The 19,857-nt window shown below is 42.7% G+C and overlaps 3 protein-coding genes across 5 annotated transcripts in view; 1 reads left to right on the forward strand and 2 right to left on the reverse strand.

Annotated features, from left to right (window-relative positions):
• CFAP263 (cilia and flagella associated protein 263) overlaps positions 1–12,643 on the forward strand; it is a 30,625-nt gene extending 17,982 nt beyond the window's left edge. Inside the window, exons 8-9 of one of the 3 annotated variants that reach the window (XM_007468308.1) lie at positions 10,605–10,760; positions 12,277–12,441. In XM_007468308.1, the coding sequence (XP_007468370.1) occupies positions 10,605–10,760; positions 12,277–12,405 (285 nt within the window). In that variant the 3' untranslated portion in view covers positions 12,406–12,441. Of the gene's footprint in view, positions 1–10,604; positions 10,761–12,276 lie in introns of all 3 variants that reach the window. The other 2 variants (XM_007468307.1, XM_007468309.1) reach the window with 2 other exon arrangements.
• Positions 12,644–12,804: 161 nt separating this feature from the next.
• Positions 12,805–14,252, reverse strand: PRSS54 (serine protease 54). The gene is made up of 2 exons (XM_007468329.1): positions 14,238–14,252; positions 12,805–13,350 (listed from the first exon to the last, which is right to left on the reverse strand). Exons 1-2 carry the CDS (start codon positions 14,250–14,252, stop codon positions 12,805–12,807), a joined length of 561 nt encoding a protein of 186 aa, XP_007468391.1.
• Positions 14,253–16,647: 2,395 nt separating this feature from the next.
• The window catches only part of LOC103081910 (inactive serine protease 54-like), a 13,392-nt gene continuing 10,182 nt past the window's right edge, over positions 16,648–19,857 (reverse strand). Inside the window, 1 exon segment of the mRNA XM_007468330.1 lies at positions 16,648–17,193. Coding sequence (XP_007468392.1) covers positions 16,648–17,193 — 546 coding nt within the window.

Genomic DNA, 19,857 nt, shown 5'->3' on the forward strand with positions numbered 1-19,857 from the left:
TAGTGGGGGACTTTAACACCTCACTTACACCAATGGACAGATCATCCAAACAGAAAATTAATAAGGAAATAGAAGTTTTAAATGACACAATAGACCAGATAGATTTAATTGATATTTTTAGGACATTCCATCCAAAAACAGCTAGATTACACTTTCTTCTCAAGTGTGCATGGAACATTCTCCAGGATAGATCACATCTTGGGTCACAAATCAAGCCTCAGTAAATTTAAGAAAATTGAAATCATATCAAGCATCTTTTCTGACCAAAACGCTATGAGATTAGAAATCGATTACAGGGGAAAAAAACGTAAAAAACACAAACACATGGAGGCTAAACAATACATTACCAAGGCTAAACAATACATAACCAAGATATCACAAAGAAATCAAAGAGGAAATCAAAAAATACCTAGACACAAATGACAATGAAAACACGACGATCCAAAACCTATGGGATGCAGCAAAAGCAGTTCTAAGAGGGAAGTTTGTAGCTATACAAGCCTACCTCAAGAAACAAGAAACATCTCAAATAAACAACCTAACCTTGCACCTAAAGCAATTAGAGAAAGAAGAACAAAAAACCCCCAAAGTTAGCAGAAGGAAAGAAATCATAAAGATGAGATCAGAAATAAATGAGAAAGACAGGAAGGAAACGGTAGCAAAGATCAATAAAACTAAAAGCTGGTTCTTTGAGAAGATAAACAAAATTGATAAACCATTAGCCAGACTCATCAAGAAAAAGAGGGAGAGGACTCAAATCAATAAAATTAGAAATGAAAAAGGAGAAGTTACAACAGACACTGCAGAAATACAAAGCATCCTAAGAGACTACTACAAGCAACTCTATGCCAATAAAATGGACAACCTGGAAGAAATGGACAAATCCTTAGAAAGGTATAACCTTCCAAGACTGAACCAGGAAGAAATAGAAAATATGAACAGACGAATCACAAGTAATGAAATTGCAACGGTGATTAAAAATCTCCACCAAACAAAAGCCCAGGGCCAGATGGCTTCACAGGTGAATTCTATCAAACATTTAAAGAGCTAACACCCATCCTTCTCAAACTCTTCCAAAAAATTGCTGAGGAAGGAAAACCCCCAAACTCATTCTATGAGGCCACCATCACCCTGTTACCAAAACCAGACAAAGATACTACAGAAAAAGAAAATTAGAGACCAATATGACTGATGAATATAGATGCAAAAATCCTCAACAAAATACTAGCAAACAGAATCCAACAACACATTAAAAGGATCATACACCATGATCAAGTGGGATTTATCCTAGGATTGCAAGAATTTTTCAATGTACGCAAATCAATCAACGTGATACACCTTATTAACAGATTGAAAAAGAAAAACCATATGATCATCTCAATAGTTGCAGAAAAAGCATTTGACAAAATTCAACACCCATTTATGATAAAAACTCTCCAGAAAGTGGGCATAGAGTGAACCTACCTCAACATAATAAAGGCCATATACAACAAACCCACAGCAAACATCATTCTCAATGGTGAAAAACTGAAAGCATTTACTCTAAGATCATGAACAAGACAAGGATGTCCACTCTCACCACTATTATTCAACATAGTTTTGGAAGTCCTAGCCGTGGCAATCAGAGAAGAAAAAGAAATAAAAGGAATACAAATTGGAAAAGAAGAAGTAAAACTCTCCGTGTTTGCAGATGACATGGCACTATACATAGAGAATCCTAAAAATGCCACCAGAAAACTACTAGAGCTGATCAATGAATGTGGTAAAGTTGCAGGTTACAAAATTAATGCACAGAAATCTCTTGCATTTCTATACACTAATGATGAAAAATCTGAAAGAGAAATTAATGAAACACTCCCATTTACCATTGCAACAAAAAGAATAAAATACCTAGGAATAAACCTACCTAGGGAGACAAAAGACCTGTATGCAGAAAACTATAAGACACTGATGAAAGAAATGAAAGATGATACCAACAGATGGAGAGATATACCATATTCTTGGATTGGAAGAATCAATATTGTGCAAATGACTGTACTACCCAAAGCAATCTACAGATTCAATGCAATCCCTATCAAATTACCAATGGCATTTTTTACAGAGATAGAACAAAAAATCTTAAAATTTGTATGGAGACACAAAAGACCCTGAATAGCCAAAGCAGTCTTGAGGGAAAAAAATGGAGCTGGAGGAATGAGTCTCCCTGACTTCAGACTATACTACAAAGCTACAGTAATCAAGGCAATATGGTACTGGCACAAAAGCAGAAATATATATCAATGGAACAGGATAGAAAGCCCAGAGATAAACCCACGCATCTGTGGTCATCTAATCTATGACAAAGGAGGCAAGGATATATAATGGAGAAAAGACAGTCTCTTCAATAAGTGGTGCTGGGAAAACTGGACAGCTCCATGTAAAAGACTGAAATTAGAACACTCCCTAACACCATACACAAAAATAAACTCAAAATGGATTAGAGACGTAAGCGTAACCGGGCACTATAAAACTCTTAGCGGAAAACATAGGAAGAACAGTCTTTGACATAAATCACAGCAAGATATTTTTGATCCACCTCCTAGAGTAATGGAAATAAAACCAAAAATAAACAAATGGAACCTAATGAAACTTAAAAGCTTTTGTACAGCAAAGGAAACCATAAACTAGATGAAAAGACAACCCTCAGAATGGGAGAAAATATTTGCAAATGAATGAATGGACAAAGGATTAATCTCCAAAATACACAAGCAACTCATGCAGCTCAATATCAAAAAATCAAACAACCCAATCCAAAAATGGGCAGAAGACCTAAATAGACATGTCTCCAAAGAAGATATACAGATTGCCAGCAAACACATGAAAGGATGCTCAACATCACTAATCATTAGAGAAATGTAAATCAAAACTACAGTGAGGTATCACCTCACACCAGTCAGAATGGGCATTATTAGAAAATCTACAAACAACAAATGCTGGAGAGTGTGTGGAGAAAAGGGAAGTGTCTTGCACTGTTGGTGGGAGTGTAAATTGATACAGCCACTATGGAGAACAGTATGGAGGTTCCTTAAAGAACTAAACATAGAATTACCATATGACCCAGCAATCCCACTACTGGGCATATACCCAGAGAAAAACATAATTCAAAAAGATACATGCACTCCAGTGTTCATTGCAGCACTATTTACAATAGCCAGGTCATGGAAGCAACCTAAATGCCCATCAACAGACGAATGGATAAAGAAGTTGTGGAACATATATACAATGGAATATTACTCAGCCATAAAAGGAACGAAATTGGGTCATTTGTAGAGACATGGATGGATCTAGAGACTGTCATACAGAGTGAAGTAAGTCAGAAAGAGAAAAACAAATATCGTATATTAACGCATATATGTGGAGCCTAGAAAATGGTACAGATGAACTGGTTTGCAGAGCAGAAATTGAGACACAGAAGTAGAGAAAAAATGTATGGACACTAAGGGGGGAAAGTGGCAGGGGGTGCGGGTTGTGGTGTGATGAATTGGGCAATTGGGATTGACATGTATACACTGATGTGTAGAAAATGGATGACTAATAAGAAAAAGAAATACATGAAAGTTGAGTGGAAATATAAAGAAAATTCCTATAACTTAAAAAAAGAAAATGGGGCTTCCCTGGTGGTGCAGTGGTTGAGAGTCCTCCTGCCTATGCAGGAGACACGGGTTCGTGCCCTGGTCTGGGAAGATCCCACATGCCGCGGAGCCGCTGGGCCCGTGAGCCATGGCTGCTGAGCCTGCGCGTCCGGAGCCTGTGCTCTGCAACGGGAGAGGCCAGAACAGTGAGAGGCCTGCGTACTGCAAAAAGGAAAAAAAAAAAAAAAGAAAGAAAATGTACATGTGAGTGTTCCAGTTTCTGTTCGTGTTCACCAACACTTGTTATTTTCAGGTGTTTTTTTTAATGCTGTCCTAGTGGGTGTGAAGTGGTATTTCATTGTGGTTTTGATTTGAATTTCCTTAATTACTGATGACATGAAGCATCTTTTCATATGCTTTTTGGCCACATGTCTATCTTTTTTGCAGAAATGTGTATTCAAGGCCTTTGCCCAGTTTTTTTTTTTTAATAAATTTATTTATTTTATTTATTTATTTTTGACTGAGTTGGGTTTTTGTTGCTGCGTGAGGACTTTCTCTAGTTGTGGTGAGCGGGGGATACTGTTCGTTGTGGTGTGCGGGCTTCTTGTTGCAGTGGCTTCCCTTGTTGAGGAGCACAGGCTCTAGGTACACAGGCTTCAGTAGTTGTGGTGCACAGGCTCAGTAGTTGTGGCTCACAGGCTGTAGAGCACAGGCTCAGTAGCTGTGGCGCATGGGCTTAGTTGCTCCACAGCATGTGGGATCTTCCCAGCCCAGGGCTCAAACCCATGTCCCCTGCATTGGCAGGTGGATTCTTAACCACTGTGCCACCAGGGAAGTCCTTCCTATGTCTTTTCTTAAGACTTTTATAGGTCTTAAATTTAGGTTACAATCCATTGTGAGTTACTTTGTAAACGGTGTGAGGAAGGGATCCAAAAGCTGAAAGAAGAAAGGAGATGCAGTATGTTCATAGAATTTGTTACATTAACCTTCCTTTACCACTTGTGTGGTTCTCTTCACTTCTTCCTGTAGATGTGAGTTACCATATAGTGTTATTTTCCTCCTCAAATACAGATTCATTTCAGCCTGCTTTTGTGCTATTATTGTAAAATATATTTTATATGTTATAGGTCCAATATAAAATTATATACATATTGTTTTATGAAAATGCTTTTTAAATCAGTTAAAAGAAGGAAAATATGCAATTATGCTGTTTTTTTTATAATTACCTACATAATTACCTGTGTTTGTGCTATTTGTTTTCTTGGATGTAGCCTTGTTCTACATAAGTAAAGTGCTATTTTCATCACATCATATCAAGGGAGCATCCTGTCAACAAGACTTTTCATTGCTGATGTTAACCTTGATCACCTGGCTGAGATGGTGTTCCACAGGTTTCTCCACTGCAAAGTTACTCTTTCTTTCTCCCTTTCCATATTGTACACTTTGGAAGAAAATCAGTCTGCAGCTCATACATAATAAGCAAAGGCCCTGTGCCACGCTTAAGAAGTAGGGGTTATACATTTTTTGGAATTATTCTCTGTGAGAGATTTGTCAATTCTACCCCATTTGTTTATTTTAAACATTATTTATTTATATCAGCATAAATTCATGAATATTAATTTTATATATTGGTTTATAATCTAACATTATTTATTTTGTTGCTCCCATTGTTCCAGTTGGCTATTGAGAGCTCTTTCAGTCAGGTTCTGTGTTCCTCTGGTATATCCCCATTTTTGTGGGTGGTTATTGTTGTTGTTGTATGTGTGTGTGTTTTGTTTTGAGCACCTCTTTCCTTTCTGGAACTAGAAGATGCTCCAGGCTCTTCTTGTATATTTCCTGCCCCAGTCCTAGAATTAGCCATTTCTCCAAGGAGTCTTGGGTCTTTTTATTTGATTAATATTGGAAACCAAGATCTGGGTGTGCTTGCTCATTGCTTTCTTGCATTTCTGAAAGGTAGTTTTGCTAGATGTAAGATTCTTTGTTGACAGTTTTTTTTTTCCTTTCAGCACTTAGAATATGTAATCCCACTGCCTTTGGGCCTCCATTTTGTTTCTGATGAGAAGTCAAGTATTAATCTTATTGGGCTTCCCTTGTATGTGATGACTTGTTTTCTCTTGCTGCTTTCAATATATTCTCTTTGCCTTGTCAGTCAACATTTTGGGTACAAAGTATCTGGGCATGGATTTCTTTGCACTGATCCTACTTGGAGTTTGTTGAAGTTTGTGGATGTGGGAAGTTTTCATGTGTGTTGCTGCACTTAGGGGTGTTCCACGTTTCTCCAAGACTTCTTGCTTCTTTTTTCTCTGTGTTCTCCATATTGCATAATCTCTATCAGCTTACCTTAAGTTAACTGATTATTTCTTCTCTTGGCTTAAGTGTACTGTTGATCCCCTCTAGTGAATTTTTCATTCCATTTGGAAAGACTCCAGATTTTCTCTTTGGTTCTTCTTTTTATTTTTTTAAATAATTTCTACCTCTTTATTGATATTCTCTGATAAGACACTATCATCATATATTCTTTTAATTCTTTAAACATGGTTTCCTTTCGTTTTTTGAACACCTTTATAATAGTTGCTTTGAAGACTTTGCTAAGTCCACCATCTGGATTCTCCGAAAGGCAGTTTATGTTGCCTGCTTTTTTCCCTGTGTGGGTCACACTTCCTTGTTTCTTTCCTATTTCATAATTTTTGTTGAATACTGGACTTTTTAGATAATATACTTTAGCATCACCAGATACTGATCTTGGTCTTGTCATTGTTTTTGCTTGTTGTTTACTAATTTGCCTTTACTGATTCAGTAAAATCTATTTCTCCTGCTGTTAGTAGCCTCTGATGTGGCTCCCCAGAGGATACAGCCTTGATCATGGATACAATCTCCCTGACAACCAGGGTGATTTCAGCTTAGTTCTCTTTGCCTCCTCCATCTTCCAGCAAACTTCTTGCCGGTCTACCTCTATTGGTGTCACACCTAGCTGTTAGCCTCTATTAATTACTAGCTAATTGCTCTATTGCTTTAGCACCTTGAGACATGAATTGTTCCACATTCTGATCTAATTACAGTCAGGCCCTGTCACAGGGGCAAAGTGTTGCCAGTCATTGAGGCTTGCTCTAACCCCATAAGGCTCTTAATTGTCTCTTTCTCTGGTTAAGTTAAACATCTAGCTAATCTACTTTTTGCTTGTTGCTACTAATATGGAACTATCAGATTGATCTTAATTGCTCATCCCAAAGATCTCCATTGTTTTCCACAAAGTCTTTAGCATGAACTCCCCACACTCTGATACAAATAAAGTTTACCTTCTTAGGCAGCATTCCAGAGCTTTATATTTTACAGCCTCTCCCCTTGGGCAAAATTTCTGCACCATTGCACTGGAGCTGGGTGTGGGAACAGTGGCCTGTCTTTCCTGTAGTTTCACCCCTGCTCTACAAGTTGGGTGCTGCATAGGGACTGCAGTCCCGGGTCTTCTCAGCATATCCCTCATAGCTAGTACCTATTTTTTAATGCTTTAATTCTTGCTACTTCATTATATTTTATCTTAGGTATTCTGTAATCGTCATTCTCACAGGAGTGTCCACTGATGGTTCTTGGTACATTTTTAGGTCTCCCCACTGTTGTATGTCATGCTAGACCGATAATAGATATGCACTGAACACTTCCTGACAAATTTTTGTTGCATTCTGAAAACAAGTTGATAAAAAAATAATTTTATTGGGTTAAAACAGCATTTTTCAAACCAGAAGGTGACAACCAGTCACCTGGGGATCTTGTTAAAAGCAGATTCTGATTGGATAGGTATGGGTGGCCTGAGGCTTTGCACGTTCACCCAATTCCCAGGTGATGCCAGTGTCACAGCGAGGAATCAAAATACAATACTACGTTAGGAAGATTCAACATCATAAAAAACGTTAATTCTGTTTAAGTTGATCTGTGAAATAATAGTATTCCAATTAAAATAACAAGGAGATTTAAAAAAATTTTTATTTATCTTGGCTGCACCGGGTCTTAGTTGCAGCATGCGAGATCCTCAGTCATGGCATGCAGGATCTTTTTAAGTCATGGCTCACAGGCTTCTTAGCTGCAGCATGCAGACTTCTTGGTTGCGGCACGTGGACTCTCAGTTGCGGCACGCAAACACCTAGTTGCAGAATGCACGTGGGATCTAGTTCCCTGACCAGGGATAGAACCCAGGCCTCCTGCATTGGGAGCGTGGAGTCCTACCCACTGGACCAACAGGGAAGTCCCACAAGGAGATTTTTTTAAAGGCTTAAGTAAACTGACTCAAAAATTCTTTTGGAAGAATAAATAAGAATATCCACAAAATTCTTAATAAGGAGGAGACTAGCCTTACTAGATACTGAAATGTGTTATGAAGTTACAGTATTTAAAACAAGTCCATGAATAGATGGGAAGATAAAAGAAAAAAATGTAAGCCATATGATGAACTCTAATACAGACCATATATGATATGTATATGATCAAGTTTCTGATAGTTTTGATATTGATACATTTAGTTTGTGATAAAGGTGGCATTGCAATGAGAGACAACAGATTATTCAACAAATGATTTGCAATGACTGGGTAGCCATTTAGGAAAAAATTAATTTGGAACTATATGTAATAGCAGAATTAATCCAGGCATATCAGAGATTTAAATGTTAACAATAAAACCATTAAAGTCCTGAACTTATATAGTGGGAACATTTTTATTGTAATCTTGGAATATGGAAGACTTTTAAAATGTGAAAGCTATAAACCATGAAATCAATGAAGTCAGCTATATAAAAATAAAAAATTTTCTGCATGGCAAAAACCATCATAAGTGAAGCCCAAAGATAAGTAACTGGAAAAATATTGTATTTAATATCAGAAGGAGCTAATTTTCTTAAAAGATAAATGTCTTATAAATTAACAAGAAAAATCTAACAAAAAATAGGAAAAAACTGGGCCAAAGATTTAAACAGAAAAGCTAAAATATCTCAAACATATGAAAAATGTTCCTCTTTGCTCATAAGGAACAGAAAATAAAGCTATAGTGAGGTACCATTTTCCCTCTGTTAGATTGACAAAGATGAAAAAGTAAGATTGTGTTGCGAGAATGGAGAAAACAGGCAGTCTCAAACATTGCTGCAGAAGTATAATTGCCTTCATCATTATAATAGAAGGCAAGTTAGCACCATTTACCATACATACACATATGCTTAGGGCAGGGTTTCTCAACCTAGACCCTACTGACATTTCGGGTCAGATAATTCTTCCTTGTGGGGGCCATGCTGTGCATTGCAGGGTGTTTAGCAGCATCCCTGGCCTCCACCTACCCTATGTCAGTAGCACTCCCCTAATTGTGACACACAAAAATGTCTCTGGACATTGCCAAATGTCTCCTGGGGGCAAAATAGCTTCTGGTTGAGAACCACTGCCTTAGAATAAGCAATTTCACTTTCAGTAGCTTATCCTACTGATATATTGTACTTGCATTTTTACAAAATGATGTATACCCAGAAACTTTGTAAGCACAGCACTGCTTGTTGTAATAGCAAGAGATGGAGAAGCTAAGTGACTGTTGGTGGGGACCTGTTAAAGTATGGTACATCCATACAATGGAAAATTATGAAGCTGTTAAAAAGAATGAGTAAATTCTTTATGTGTTGATACAGAAGAATCTTCAATATGTATCAAGTGGGAAAAAAAAGTTGGATGAATGAAAGTGAATAGAATTGGCTACTCTTTGGGTCAGAAAGGTAAACATATATGTTTGTATGGATATAGATCTCTAGAAGGATGCATGAAACCTAAAAATAGTGTATGCTTCTTGGAAGGGGACCTGTGTGGCTGGGGACAGGGGTGGGTTGGGAGCTTGTCACTGTGTACTTTTATACCATTTGAATTGAATGTATTGCCTATTCAAAACAATTGTTAAAAGGACAATGCTGATTCAAAAAGCCACTCAGAAGAAAAAGACTAGTTAATTTTACTGTATAATAATTTTTGAATATGAAATGTAAAAAGACAGAGTCCTCAAAAATTTGAATAATCATATGATCCAGCAAGTTGTCTTCCAGGTATATACCCAAAATAATTGAAAGCATGAACTTGAACAACAGGTATTTGTACACCCATGTTTGTAGCAGCATTATTTACAATAGCCAAAATGTAGAAAGAACTCAAGTGTCCATTGACAGATGAGTGAATAGCCAAAGTGAGTTGTATATGCATATAATAGAATATATTATTTTATTTATATTATTTTAAGGATGAATATTATTCATCCTTAAAAAGGAAAGAAATTTTGACATGCTACAACATGGATGAACACTGAAGACATTTATGCTAAGTGAAATTAGCCAGTCACAAAAGGACAAATATTGTATGATTCCACTTATATGAGGTACCTAGAGTAGTCACATTCATGGAGACAGAAAATAGAATGGTAGTTGCCAGGGCCTACGGGGAGGGGGTTTGGGGAGTTAGTGTTTAATGAGTACAGAGGTTCAGTTGGGGCAGATGAAAAAATTCTGGAGATGGCTGGTGATAAAGGTTGCAAAACAATGTGAATTGTTCCGTGAATGCCACAGAACTGTACACTTAAAAATTGGAAAATTTATGTTATGTGTATTCTGTCAAAAAAAAAAGACAGGAAAATGAATTGAATTTGATCTAATCAAAGTATACTTAAATACATAATTTTTCCAAAGCAAAAAAAGCCCCTAAGCAATCAAAAGTAAAGCATATTCCTTAATAGAGGAAGGGAGGAAGGAAGAAAGGAAGGAAGGGAGGGAAAAAGACTGTTTTAGACTTTACTTAATGTTTCTAAACTGGAGGAAAATGTCACGACCTGTAAAGAAAAAGAATCTTGTGATTTCACCCACTCCTTTGAAAATGTAAACATAATTTTTAGAACTACATTGAAACTGGGGAGAGATGCCAGGACCAGTAAGTCCCAGAAGGCTAGAACTGCCAGGGAGCCCCACGTTTAATTGGTCCTTCCCACCCCAGGACCGGGCCAAGGCCATGGCTCTGAACAAGCAGCTCCGGAAGCAGCTGTCTGAGTTCCGAGCGCCACAGGTGATGATGTACGTCCGGGAGAAGATCCGAAACAGGGACCTGGAGAAGGCCATCAGGATGTGGGAGAGGAAAGTGGAGATTGCAGAGGTGAGTTACAGGAAGTCCCGAGACCCGTGATATCTTATGCCCCTCACATTTTTGTTTAAGATTTTGTTTGCTGAGGTAAGAATACAGGATTTTAGACACATAATACCTGTGAGAAATCTCAGCCGTTGCTTCAACTCTTACACCAAAATAAAGATGGCTTTTTTTTTTTTCCTTAAAGTTCCTTTTTCTTGTTAGGGACAGTCTTTTCAGGTTATCAGGAAGAGACTCTAGTAATGGTGTGGGTTTTTTTGTTTTGTTTTTTGTTTTTGTTTTTGCCGTACGTTGCGGAGCACAGGCTCCAGATGCACAGGCTCACGGGCCCAGCCGCTCCGCGGCATGTGGGATCTTCCCGGACCGCGGCATGAACCCGTGTCCCCTGCATCGGCAGGCGGACTCTCAACCACTGCACCACCAGGGAAGCCCCTAATGGTGTGTTTTTAGTTGCTTGTTTTCTTATTGATCTCTGGAAGCTTCTGAATCCCTCCCCCCACCATTGATAATTTAGTGATTGCTATTTTATACACGGAGAAGCCAGTTTTTAAAAATTGAGATAATAATGGATTTTTTTTTAAGATGTTGGGGGTAGGAGTTTATTAATTAATTTATTTTTGCTGTGTTGGGTCTTGGTTTCTGTGCGAGGGCTTTCTCTAGTTGCGGCAAGCAGGGGCCACTCTTCATCGCGGTGCGCGGGCCTCTCACTATCGCGGCCTCTCTTGTTGCGGAGCACAGGCCCCAGACGTGCAGGCTCAGTAGTTGTGGCTCACGGGCCTAGTTGCTCCGTGGCATGTGGGATCCTCCCAGACCAGGGCTTGAACCCGTGTCCCCTGCATTAGCAGGCAGATTCTCAACCACTGTGCCACCAGGGAAGCCCAATAATGGATTTTAGTATCACTCAGAACCCGATTCCATGCATTTACATATTTGCCATGGGTTTTTGATGTTGACTAACCCCGTAGCCTTTTCATATGGTACAGTGTGCACAGAAGCACCCTTGCCCCTTGTAAGCCATGGAAGAGAAAAAGGAAAAGTGCAAATGATATGCTGGCATCAAAAAAAAAAGGAAAGCACCAAGACTGCCACAGACCAGGTTGCACATTGAGGGCACTTAAGACATCCTTAGGGTAGCTTAAAAACCCAGTCAGGTCACTTGGGAAGCTTGGCATTCTCACATCTAGACCCCAGCTCCCTTTTCCACAGTGTGTTTACCTGCCCTTCCAGTGGTCACTTGGCAGCAGGAAAGTAAATTAGGATCCATACTTGGGCCCATCACATCTGGGGCTAAGAAGTAGCAAAGAAGTACAGAAGGAACCTTCAAATTCTCACTTCATGGAACAGAGACAAGCTCTAGAATAGTCTTCCGGATGCCCCAAGGTGGCCTGCGTCCGCCGCACGCATGCAGACACTGCCCCATATACGAGGTCATCCATACCATCACAGGGCTGGATGCAGGTAGAATAGGCACAATCCGTTTGTCCCAAATAACCTTCTCCCTCCTCCCCCTTTCTCCTTTTTGCAGATGTCCTTAAAAGGCTACCGCAAGGCTTGGAATAAAATGAAAATCACCAATGAGCAGTTGCAGGCAATTTGCCCCCTGGGAAATAGCCAGAGGGAGGCGACGGCTGCCGACCAAAAAGTGATCCATTAAAGTAATCAGCTCCTCTATAGTCATGGGGTCCTCTCACTGTTCCCTGTGCTGGCTGGTGTCCCCAGTTCTCCAGCCAGGCTGCTGGTCGCCTCCCAGGCAACATCGGCCCCCGGGGAGTGTTTTCACAGCCTCACTCCGGGAACCATAAACACTGAAAGAACCACAGGGCACTCTAATGGTTTGACACTTGTTAGCCCACGTTTAGTTCACAAGCACACATGAAAATGACCTCTCCACATGTGGGAGTGGGACAGAGGAGGGAGAGCCAGCCCAGTCTGTACTGTGGGCCTGTCCGTGGCAGCCCAGCTGTGCAACTCTCAAAAAGAGACACCAAAGCAGTGTGGTGAATGCCTGGCACTCAGCATTCTGAGCTTACTCTTCCATTTGGAAGGTTAGCTCCTAGACTAAGATACCATTACCAAAGAAAACAAGCACAGAGAAAAATAAGATAATTTCTTGGGGCTGATGTAACCTGTTCTGGCCCAATAGAGACCTGCCCTCCCCAACCTCCCCACCATAGTAGTCATAGTACATGGGTTGGATGGCCACCTCAGACTTGTCTGACTCCCTCAGACCCTTTTCCCTAAAGTCTAGACTCACTGGAGTGCCATTTGCCATTTGTGACCATGAATGCATGGTGGCCCTTTTTTGTCCTTGGAAGTATGGTTGGGACCGTCCAACCTGGCTCAGGCCAGCATGTTTTTTCTGTGTCACAACATCACATGATGAGTGGCTGGGGAAAGGAATCGGGTTTTTCCAGTGGTGGAAGGAAGACAGGGGAGGGCTGGTCTTCTTGGTCTTGGATGTGATCCAGTTGCTGTAGTCTTCCACCTTGATGTACAGGAACAGGCCAGGGCATTTCTCACCACCCTGAGACAGGATTCCTCTCAGCACCCACAGATTCAATTCCTTCAGCTCACACATCATTGGGTTTCCTGGGTCCCCCTGTGACAAAGGACAGAAAGCTTCAGATCTGAGAAAAACTTGTTTTCTTTTTAAATATGTCCCTGTGCAATTTACTATGTTCTAGAAAAGTTTTACACTGGTTCTCACTGGAAATGGGGTAAGTTATAGGATAATATTTCCAATCTAGGCCACCTCCACCACAAATTCCAACAAGATGACTTTTCCTTTCATTATACAAATTATCTGTAGGCTCCTGCAGTTTGCCTGTAGCTTCCTGGATCCCATTTCATTTTCTTGCCCCTTTCCAGTACTTTGAATAAATCCTCCCTCTCTTTTGGTTTCTCACTCCTCAAATGGTATTTTGTTCCTTTCTGGCCTGGAATGCTCCCGTTTTTCCTTCTCTTCCCTGTTTTGTTTCCATCCTTCGTTTAAGCTGCTTGCACCTACCCACAGTCCTGCTAGGGTCAGTCAGACTTGCAGGAAGCACATGCTGCCAGGCTGGGTTCACAGCTTTTCCAACCTGGCAGCTGCCTGCCAGTGCACCTCTCAGGAGCAGTCCTCTGGGCCCCGGGCGTTCTGCCACACAGACCTTATCTCCCTTCAGGTGAGTGGGTAGAAGCCCGGCACACTTGGCTGGACATGTGACTCTAGCAGGTTAGCTAATTCTCTGAGCTAAAGTGGGGACACGGTTAGTGCCTGTAACACCGGCAGAGCTCCTGGCACAGTGCCTGACATACGGGATGCACTCAGTTAACAATTAGCTGCTATTACCCTGCTGTGCAGAAAAGGCCATCATTTTTAATGTGAAAAACTGAGAAATGGGGAAAAGCAACAAGACAGCTACTAGGTATAATTTACCTTACCTGTCCTCCACCCTACCCCCCGCCCCCAGGCCTCCTGTTAAAGTAATACCTGCCCCCCAGCACCAGCCTGTGGTCCATCTTGGTCCAAGAGGGAGTTTATCATCAAAGGCTGGCCAGCCACCTTTGACTATGTGACCTGCCAGGCAAGACAGGCTGGGTGATCACAGTTTGCTCTCACTGTGTGGACTGAGGCATGGAGGGAGGGGGCTTGCAGCTGACAATGGGAAACAATCTGAACAGACTCAACAGTGAGAACTCAAGAGGCAAAACAGTGGTCACCTCAGCCCCTGCCCATTCCCAGGCCTGGGTGTTTGAGCTTTCTTGGGTTTCTACACACATGCAGCCTCTTTCACTTAAACCCTCCTTTTTCTGAGGAGGCCACACCAGAACAGAAATGCAGGCAAATGGGAGAAGCAAAGAACACTTCTGCAAGCAGGGCCATGGGAGGCATGCTCTGCAAGGCTGCCATAACGCCCTGGTTGTCCTACAGCTGCACACACACGAGGATGACATTCCAGACTTCGCTCTGTGCTTCTCATTAGATGGAAGGGGGTGCTTGAGTGTGGAACTCTTGATTTTTTCAGTTTTTCACATTCTACTGTTTGCATCCCATGCTGCCAAACAGCAGAGGGCGGAGATTTCATCCCTGAGCTCTGGCTGGTCCTCCTAGGACTGGTGAACTGGCTCTCATCTGCACCTCATTGTGTCTTCCTGGGGCCCAGAGGCTCTCTGACCAAGGATGGAGTGGTCTCCCCTCCGTTCACCAGTCCCACTCCCAATTGGTTTTAACTGTGCTTTTACAGCTTGAGGAAGAAAAAGAATGCCATTCAGAACAAATAGTTTTGACAAATGACTGTGCAGTCAACATCCCTGGCTGTTGTGTGGTTTTGCAAGTTGCTGTTGCACTCGGGTGTAGAATAAGCTGCTGTTTCTGTTCCCCGTGACGTGTAAGAGGCCGAGACTTCTGAAGCTCAAGCAATGGAGACAAAAAGCGCCAGGCGGTTGCGGAGCACAGGCCCCAGACGTGCAGGCTCAGTAGTTGTGGCTCACGGGCCTAGTTGCTCCGTGGCATGTGGGATCCTCCCAGACCAGGGCTTGAACCCGTGTCCCCTGCATTAGCAGGCAGATTCTCAACCACTGTGCCACCAGGGAAGCCCAATAATGGATTTTAGTATCACTCAGAACCCGATTCCATGCATTTACATATTTGCCATGGGTTTTTGATGTTGACTAACCCCGTAGCCTTTTCATATGGTACAGTGTGCACAGAAGCACCCTTGCCCCTTGTAAGCCATGGAAGAGAAAAAGATTTTAGTATCACTCAGAACCCGATTCCATGCATTTACATATTTGCCATGGGTTTTTGATGTTGACTAACCCCGTAGCCTTTTCATATGGTACAGTGTGCACAGAAGCACCCTTGCCCCTTGTAAGCCATGGAAGAGAAAAAGGAAAAGTGCAAATGATATGCTGGCATCAAAAAAAAAAGGAAAGCACCAAGACTGCCACAGACCAGGTTGCACATTGAGGGCACTTAAGACATCCTTAGGGTAGCTTAAAAACCCAGTCAGGTCACTTGGGAAGCTTGGCATTCTCACATCTAGACCCCAGCTCCCTTTTCCACAGTGTGTTTACCTGCCCTTCCAGTGGTCACTTGGCAGCAGGAAAGTAAATTAGGATCCATACTTGGGCCCATCACATCTGGGGCTAAGAAGTAGCAAAGAAGTACAGAAGGAACCTTCAAATTCTCACTTCATGGAACAGAGACAAGCTCTAGAATAGTCTTCCGGATGCCCCAAGGTGGCCTGCGTCCGCCGCACGCATGCAGACACTGCCCCATATACGAGGTCATCCATACCATCACAGGGCTGGATGCAGGTAGAATAGGCACAATCCGTTTGTCCCAAATAACCTTCTCCCTCCTCCCCCTTTCTCCTTTTTGCAGATGTCCTTAAAAGGCTACCGCAAGGCTTGGAATAAAATGAAAATCACCAATGAGCAGTTGCAGGCAATTTGCCCCCTGGGAAATAGCCAGAGGGAGGCGACGGCTGCCGACCAAAAAGTGATCCATTAAAGTAATCAGCTCCTCTATAGTCATGGGGTCCTCTCACTGTTCCCTGTGCTGGCTGGTGTCCCCAGTTCTCCAGCCAGGCTGCTGGTCGCCTCCCAGGCAACATCGGCCCCCGGGGAGTGTTTTCACAGCCTCACTCCGGGAACCATAAACACTGAAAGAACCACAGGGCACTCTAATGGTTTGACACTTGTTAGCCCACGTTTAGTTCACAAGCACACATGAAAATGACCTCTCCACATGTGGGAGTGGGACAGAGGAGGGAGAGCCAGCCCAGTCTGTACTGTGGGCCTGTCCGTGGCAGCCCAGCTGTGCAACTCTCAAAAAGAGACACCAAAGCAGTGTGGTGAATGCCTGGCACTCAGCATTCTGAGCTTACTCTTCCATTTGGAAGGTTAGCTCCTAGACTAAGATACCATTACCAAAGAAAACAAGCACAGAGAAAAATAAGATAATTTCTTGGGGCTGATGTAACCTGTTCTGGCCCAATAGAGACCTGCCCTCCCCAACCTCCCCACCATAGTAGTCATAGTACATGGGTTGGATGGCCACCTCAGACTTGTCTGACTCCCTCAGACCCTTTTCCCTAAAGTCTAGACTCACTGGAGTGCCATTTGCCATTTGTGACCATGAATGCATGGTGGCCCTTTTTTGTCCTTGGAAGTATGGTTGGGACCGTCCAACCTGGCTCAGGCCAGCATGTTTTTTCTGTGTCACAACATCACATGATGAGTGGCTGGGGAAAGGAATCGGGTTTTTCCAGTGGTGGAAGGAAGACAGGGGAGGGCTGGTCTTCTTGGTCTTGGATGTGATCCAGTTGCTGTAGTCTTCCACCTTGATGTACAGGAACAGGCCAGGGCATTTCTCACCACCCTGAGACAGGATTCCTCTCAGCACCCACAGATTCAATTCCTTCAGCTCACACATCATTGGGTTTCCTGGGTCCCCCTGTGACAAAGGACAGAAAGCTTCAGATCTGAGAAAAACTTGTTTTCTTTTTAAATATGTCCCTGTGCAATTTACTATGTTCTAGAAAAGTTTTACACTGGTTCTCACTGGAAATGGGGTAAGTTATAGGATAATATTTCCAATCTAGGCCACCTCCACCACAAATTCCAACAAGATGACTTTTCCTTTCATTATACAAATTATCTGTAGGCTCCTGCAGTTTGCCTGTAGCTTCCTGGATCCCATTTCATTTTCTTGCCCCTTTCCAGTACTTTGAATAAATCCTCCCTCTCTTTTGGTTTCTCACTCCTCAAATGGTATTTTGTTCCTTTCTGGCCTGGAATGCTCCCGTTTTTCCTTCTCTTCCCTGTTTTGTTTCCATCCTTCGTTTAAGCTGCTTGCACCTACCCACAGTCCTGCTAGGGTCAGTCAGACTTGCAGGAAGCACATGCTGCCAGGCTGGGTTCACAGCTTTTCCAACCTGGCAGCTGCCTGCCAGTGCACCTCTCAGGAGCAGTCCTCTGGGCCCCGGGCGTTCTGCCACACAGACCTTATCTCCCTTCAGGTGAGTGGGTAGAAGCCCGGCACACTTGGCTGGACATGTGACTCTAGCAGGTTAGCTAATTCTCTGAGCTAAAGTGGGGACACGGTTAGTGCCTGTAACACCGGCAGAGCTCCTGGCACAGTGCCTGACATACGGGATGCACTCAGTTAACAATTAGCTGCTATTACCCTGCTGTGCAGAAAAGGCCATCATTTTTAATGTGAAAAACTGAGAAATGGGGAAAAGCAACAAGACAGCTACTAGGTATAATTTACCTTACCTGTCCTCCACCCTACCCCCCGCCCCCAGGCCTCCTGTTAAAGTAATACCTGCCCCCCAGCACCAGCCTGTGGTCCATCTTGGTCCAAGAGGGAGTTTATCATCAAAGGCTGGCCAGCCACCTTTGACTATGTGACCTGCCAGGCAAGACAGGCTGGGTGATCACAGTTTGCTCTCACTGTGTGGACTGAGGCATGGAGGGAGGGGGCTTGCAGCTGACAATGGGAAACAATCTGAACAGACTCAACAGTGAGAACTCAAGAGGCAAAACAGTGGTCACCTCAGCCCCTGCCCATTCCCAGGCCTGGGTGTTTGAGCTTTCTTGGGTTTCTACACACATGCAGCCTCTTTCACTTAAACCCTCCTTTTTCTGAGGAGGCCACACCAGAACAGAAATGCAGGCAAATGGGAGAAGCAAAGAACACTTCTGCAAGCAGGGCCATGGGAGGCATGCTCTGCAAGGCTGCCATAACGCCCTGGTTGTCCTACAGCTGCACACACACGAGGATGACATTCCAGACTTCGCTCTGTGCTTCTCATTAGATGGAAGGGGGTGCTTGAGTGTGGAACTCTTGATTTTTTCAGTTTTTCACATTCTACTGTTTGCATCCCATGCTGCCAAACAGCAGAGGGCGGAGATTTCATCCCTGAGCTCTGGCTGGTCCTCCTAGGACTGGTGAACTGGCTCTCATCTGCACCTCATTGTGTCTTCCTGGGGCCCAGAGGCTCTCTGACCAAGGATGGAGTGGTCTCCCCTCCGTTCACCAGTCCCACTCCCAATTGGTTTTAACTGTGCTTTTACAGCTTGAGGAAGAAAAAGAATGCCATTCAGAACAAATAGTTTTGACAAATGACTGTGCAGTCAACATCCCTGGCTGTTGTGTGGTTTTGCAAGTTGCTGTTGCACTCGGGTGTAGAATAAGCTGCTGTTTCTGTTCCCCGTGACGTGTAAGAGGCCGAGACTTCTGAAGCTCAAGCAATGGAGACAAAAAGCGCCAGGCGCTCCAGCCCCACCTCATCTCCCAGGGCAGCGACCCCCTTTCATTGCATGATCCTCAACCTTGACATCCAGCAAAAGCCCTAACACTTGTGGGAACAAGGGAGGGGTGAGTTCAGAGCGATTCTGCTTTGGCTGGGTTTCTGAGGACCCGTTAGGGCAGACACTGAACCTGGGTGACTTATTGTACATGTGAGAAGTGTGGCTTTGAGGACCTCTGGACACCAGAGCACATTTCCTAGGAAGGATCCTAGGTAGACAAGGCAACTTTTTTTTTTTTTGCAAGCACAATTCTTTTAAAAAACAAAGGACTGTCTACAGGTGTGCTGCAGTTAAAAACCAATCTGACCTTTGTGGATGGTTTAAAGAGGTGATCATTTAGAGGGTAAGCAGCTTACCATATTCCAGTGAATTTAAGATGCTCTTAAAAATTAGCATCTTTGAAATGGGGTGTGTCTTTTAATCAGTGGATTCCAGAGTTTCAGTGGCAGCATTTTTACTTTCTCAGTGTTACATAAAATAATGGTGCATTCTGCACCTGACAGCATCCTGGATTTGAAGAATTGTACTAGGTTGATGGAATGGCTGATGGCAGGATTTTGTTAAGTAGCTACGTCTTCTACTGTATTTTAACACATTCTCTAATTTAAGAAGCTTCTGCAATCCTCCACCTGGAAGAGAGCCCAGGACAATGTAGGCACTTGATAAATGTTGAGCCAGCTTTAGAAGGGCAAACTTATTTTCTGATGGAAGGCAGTCCCTCATGCTTTTGCAATAAAATGACTTTGAGAAAGAATTGTCCGCAGATACGTATTTTTTCCTTTTTCTCTAAAAAACTTTCCCT

The sequence above is a fragment of the Lipotes vexillifer genome, unplaced genomic scaffold, assembly GCF_000442215.2.
Source record: "Lipotes vexillifer unplaced genomic scaffold, Lipotes_vexillifer_v1.1 scaffold1347, whole genome shotgun sequence".
Taxonomy (NCBI): Eukaryota; Metazoa; Chordata; class Mammalia; order Artiodactyla; family Lipotidae; genus Lipotes; species Lipotes vexillifer.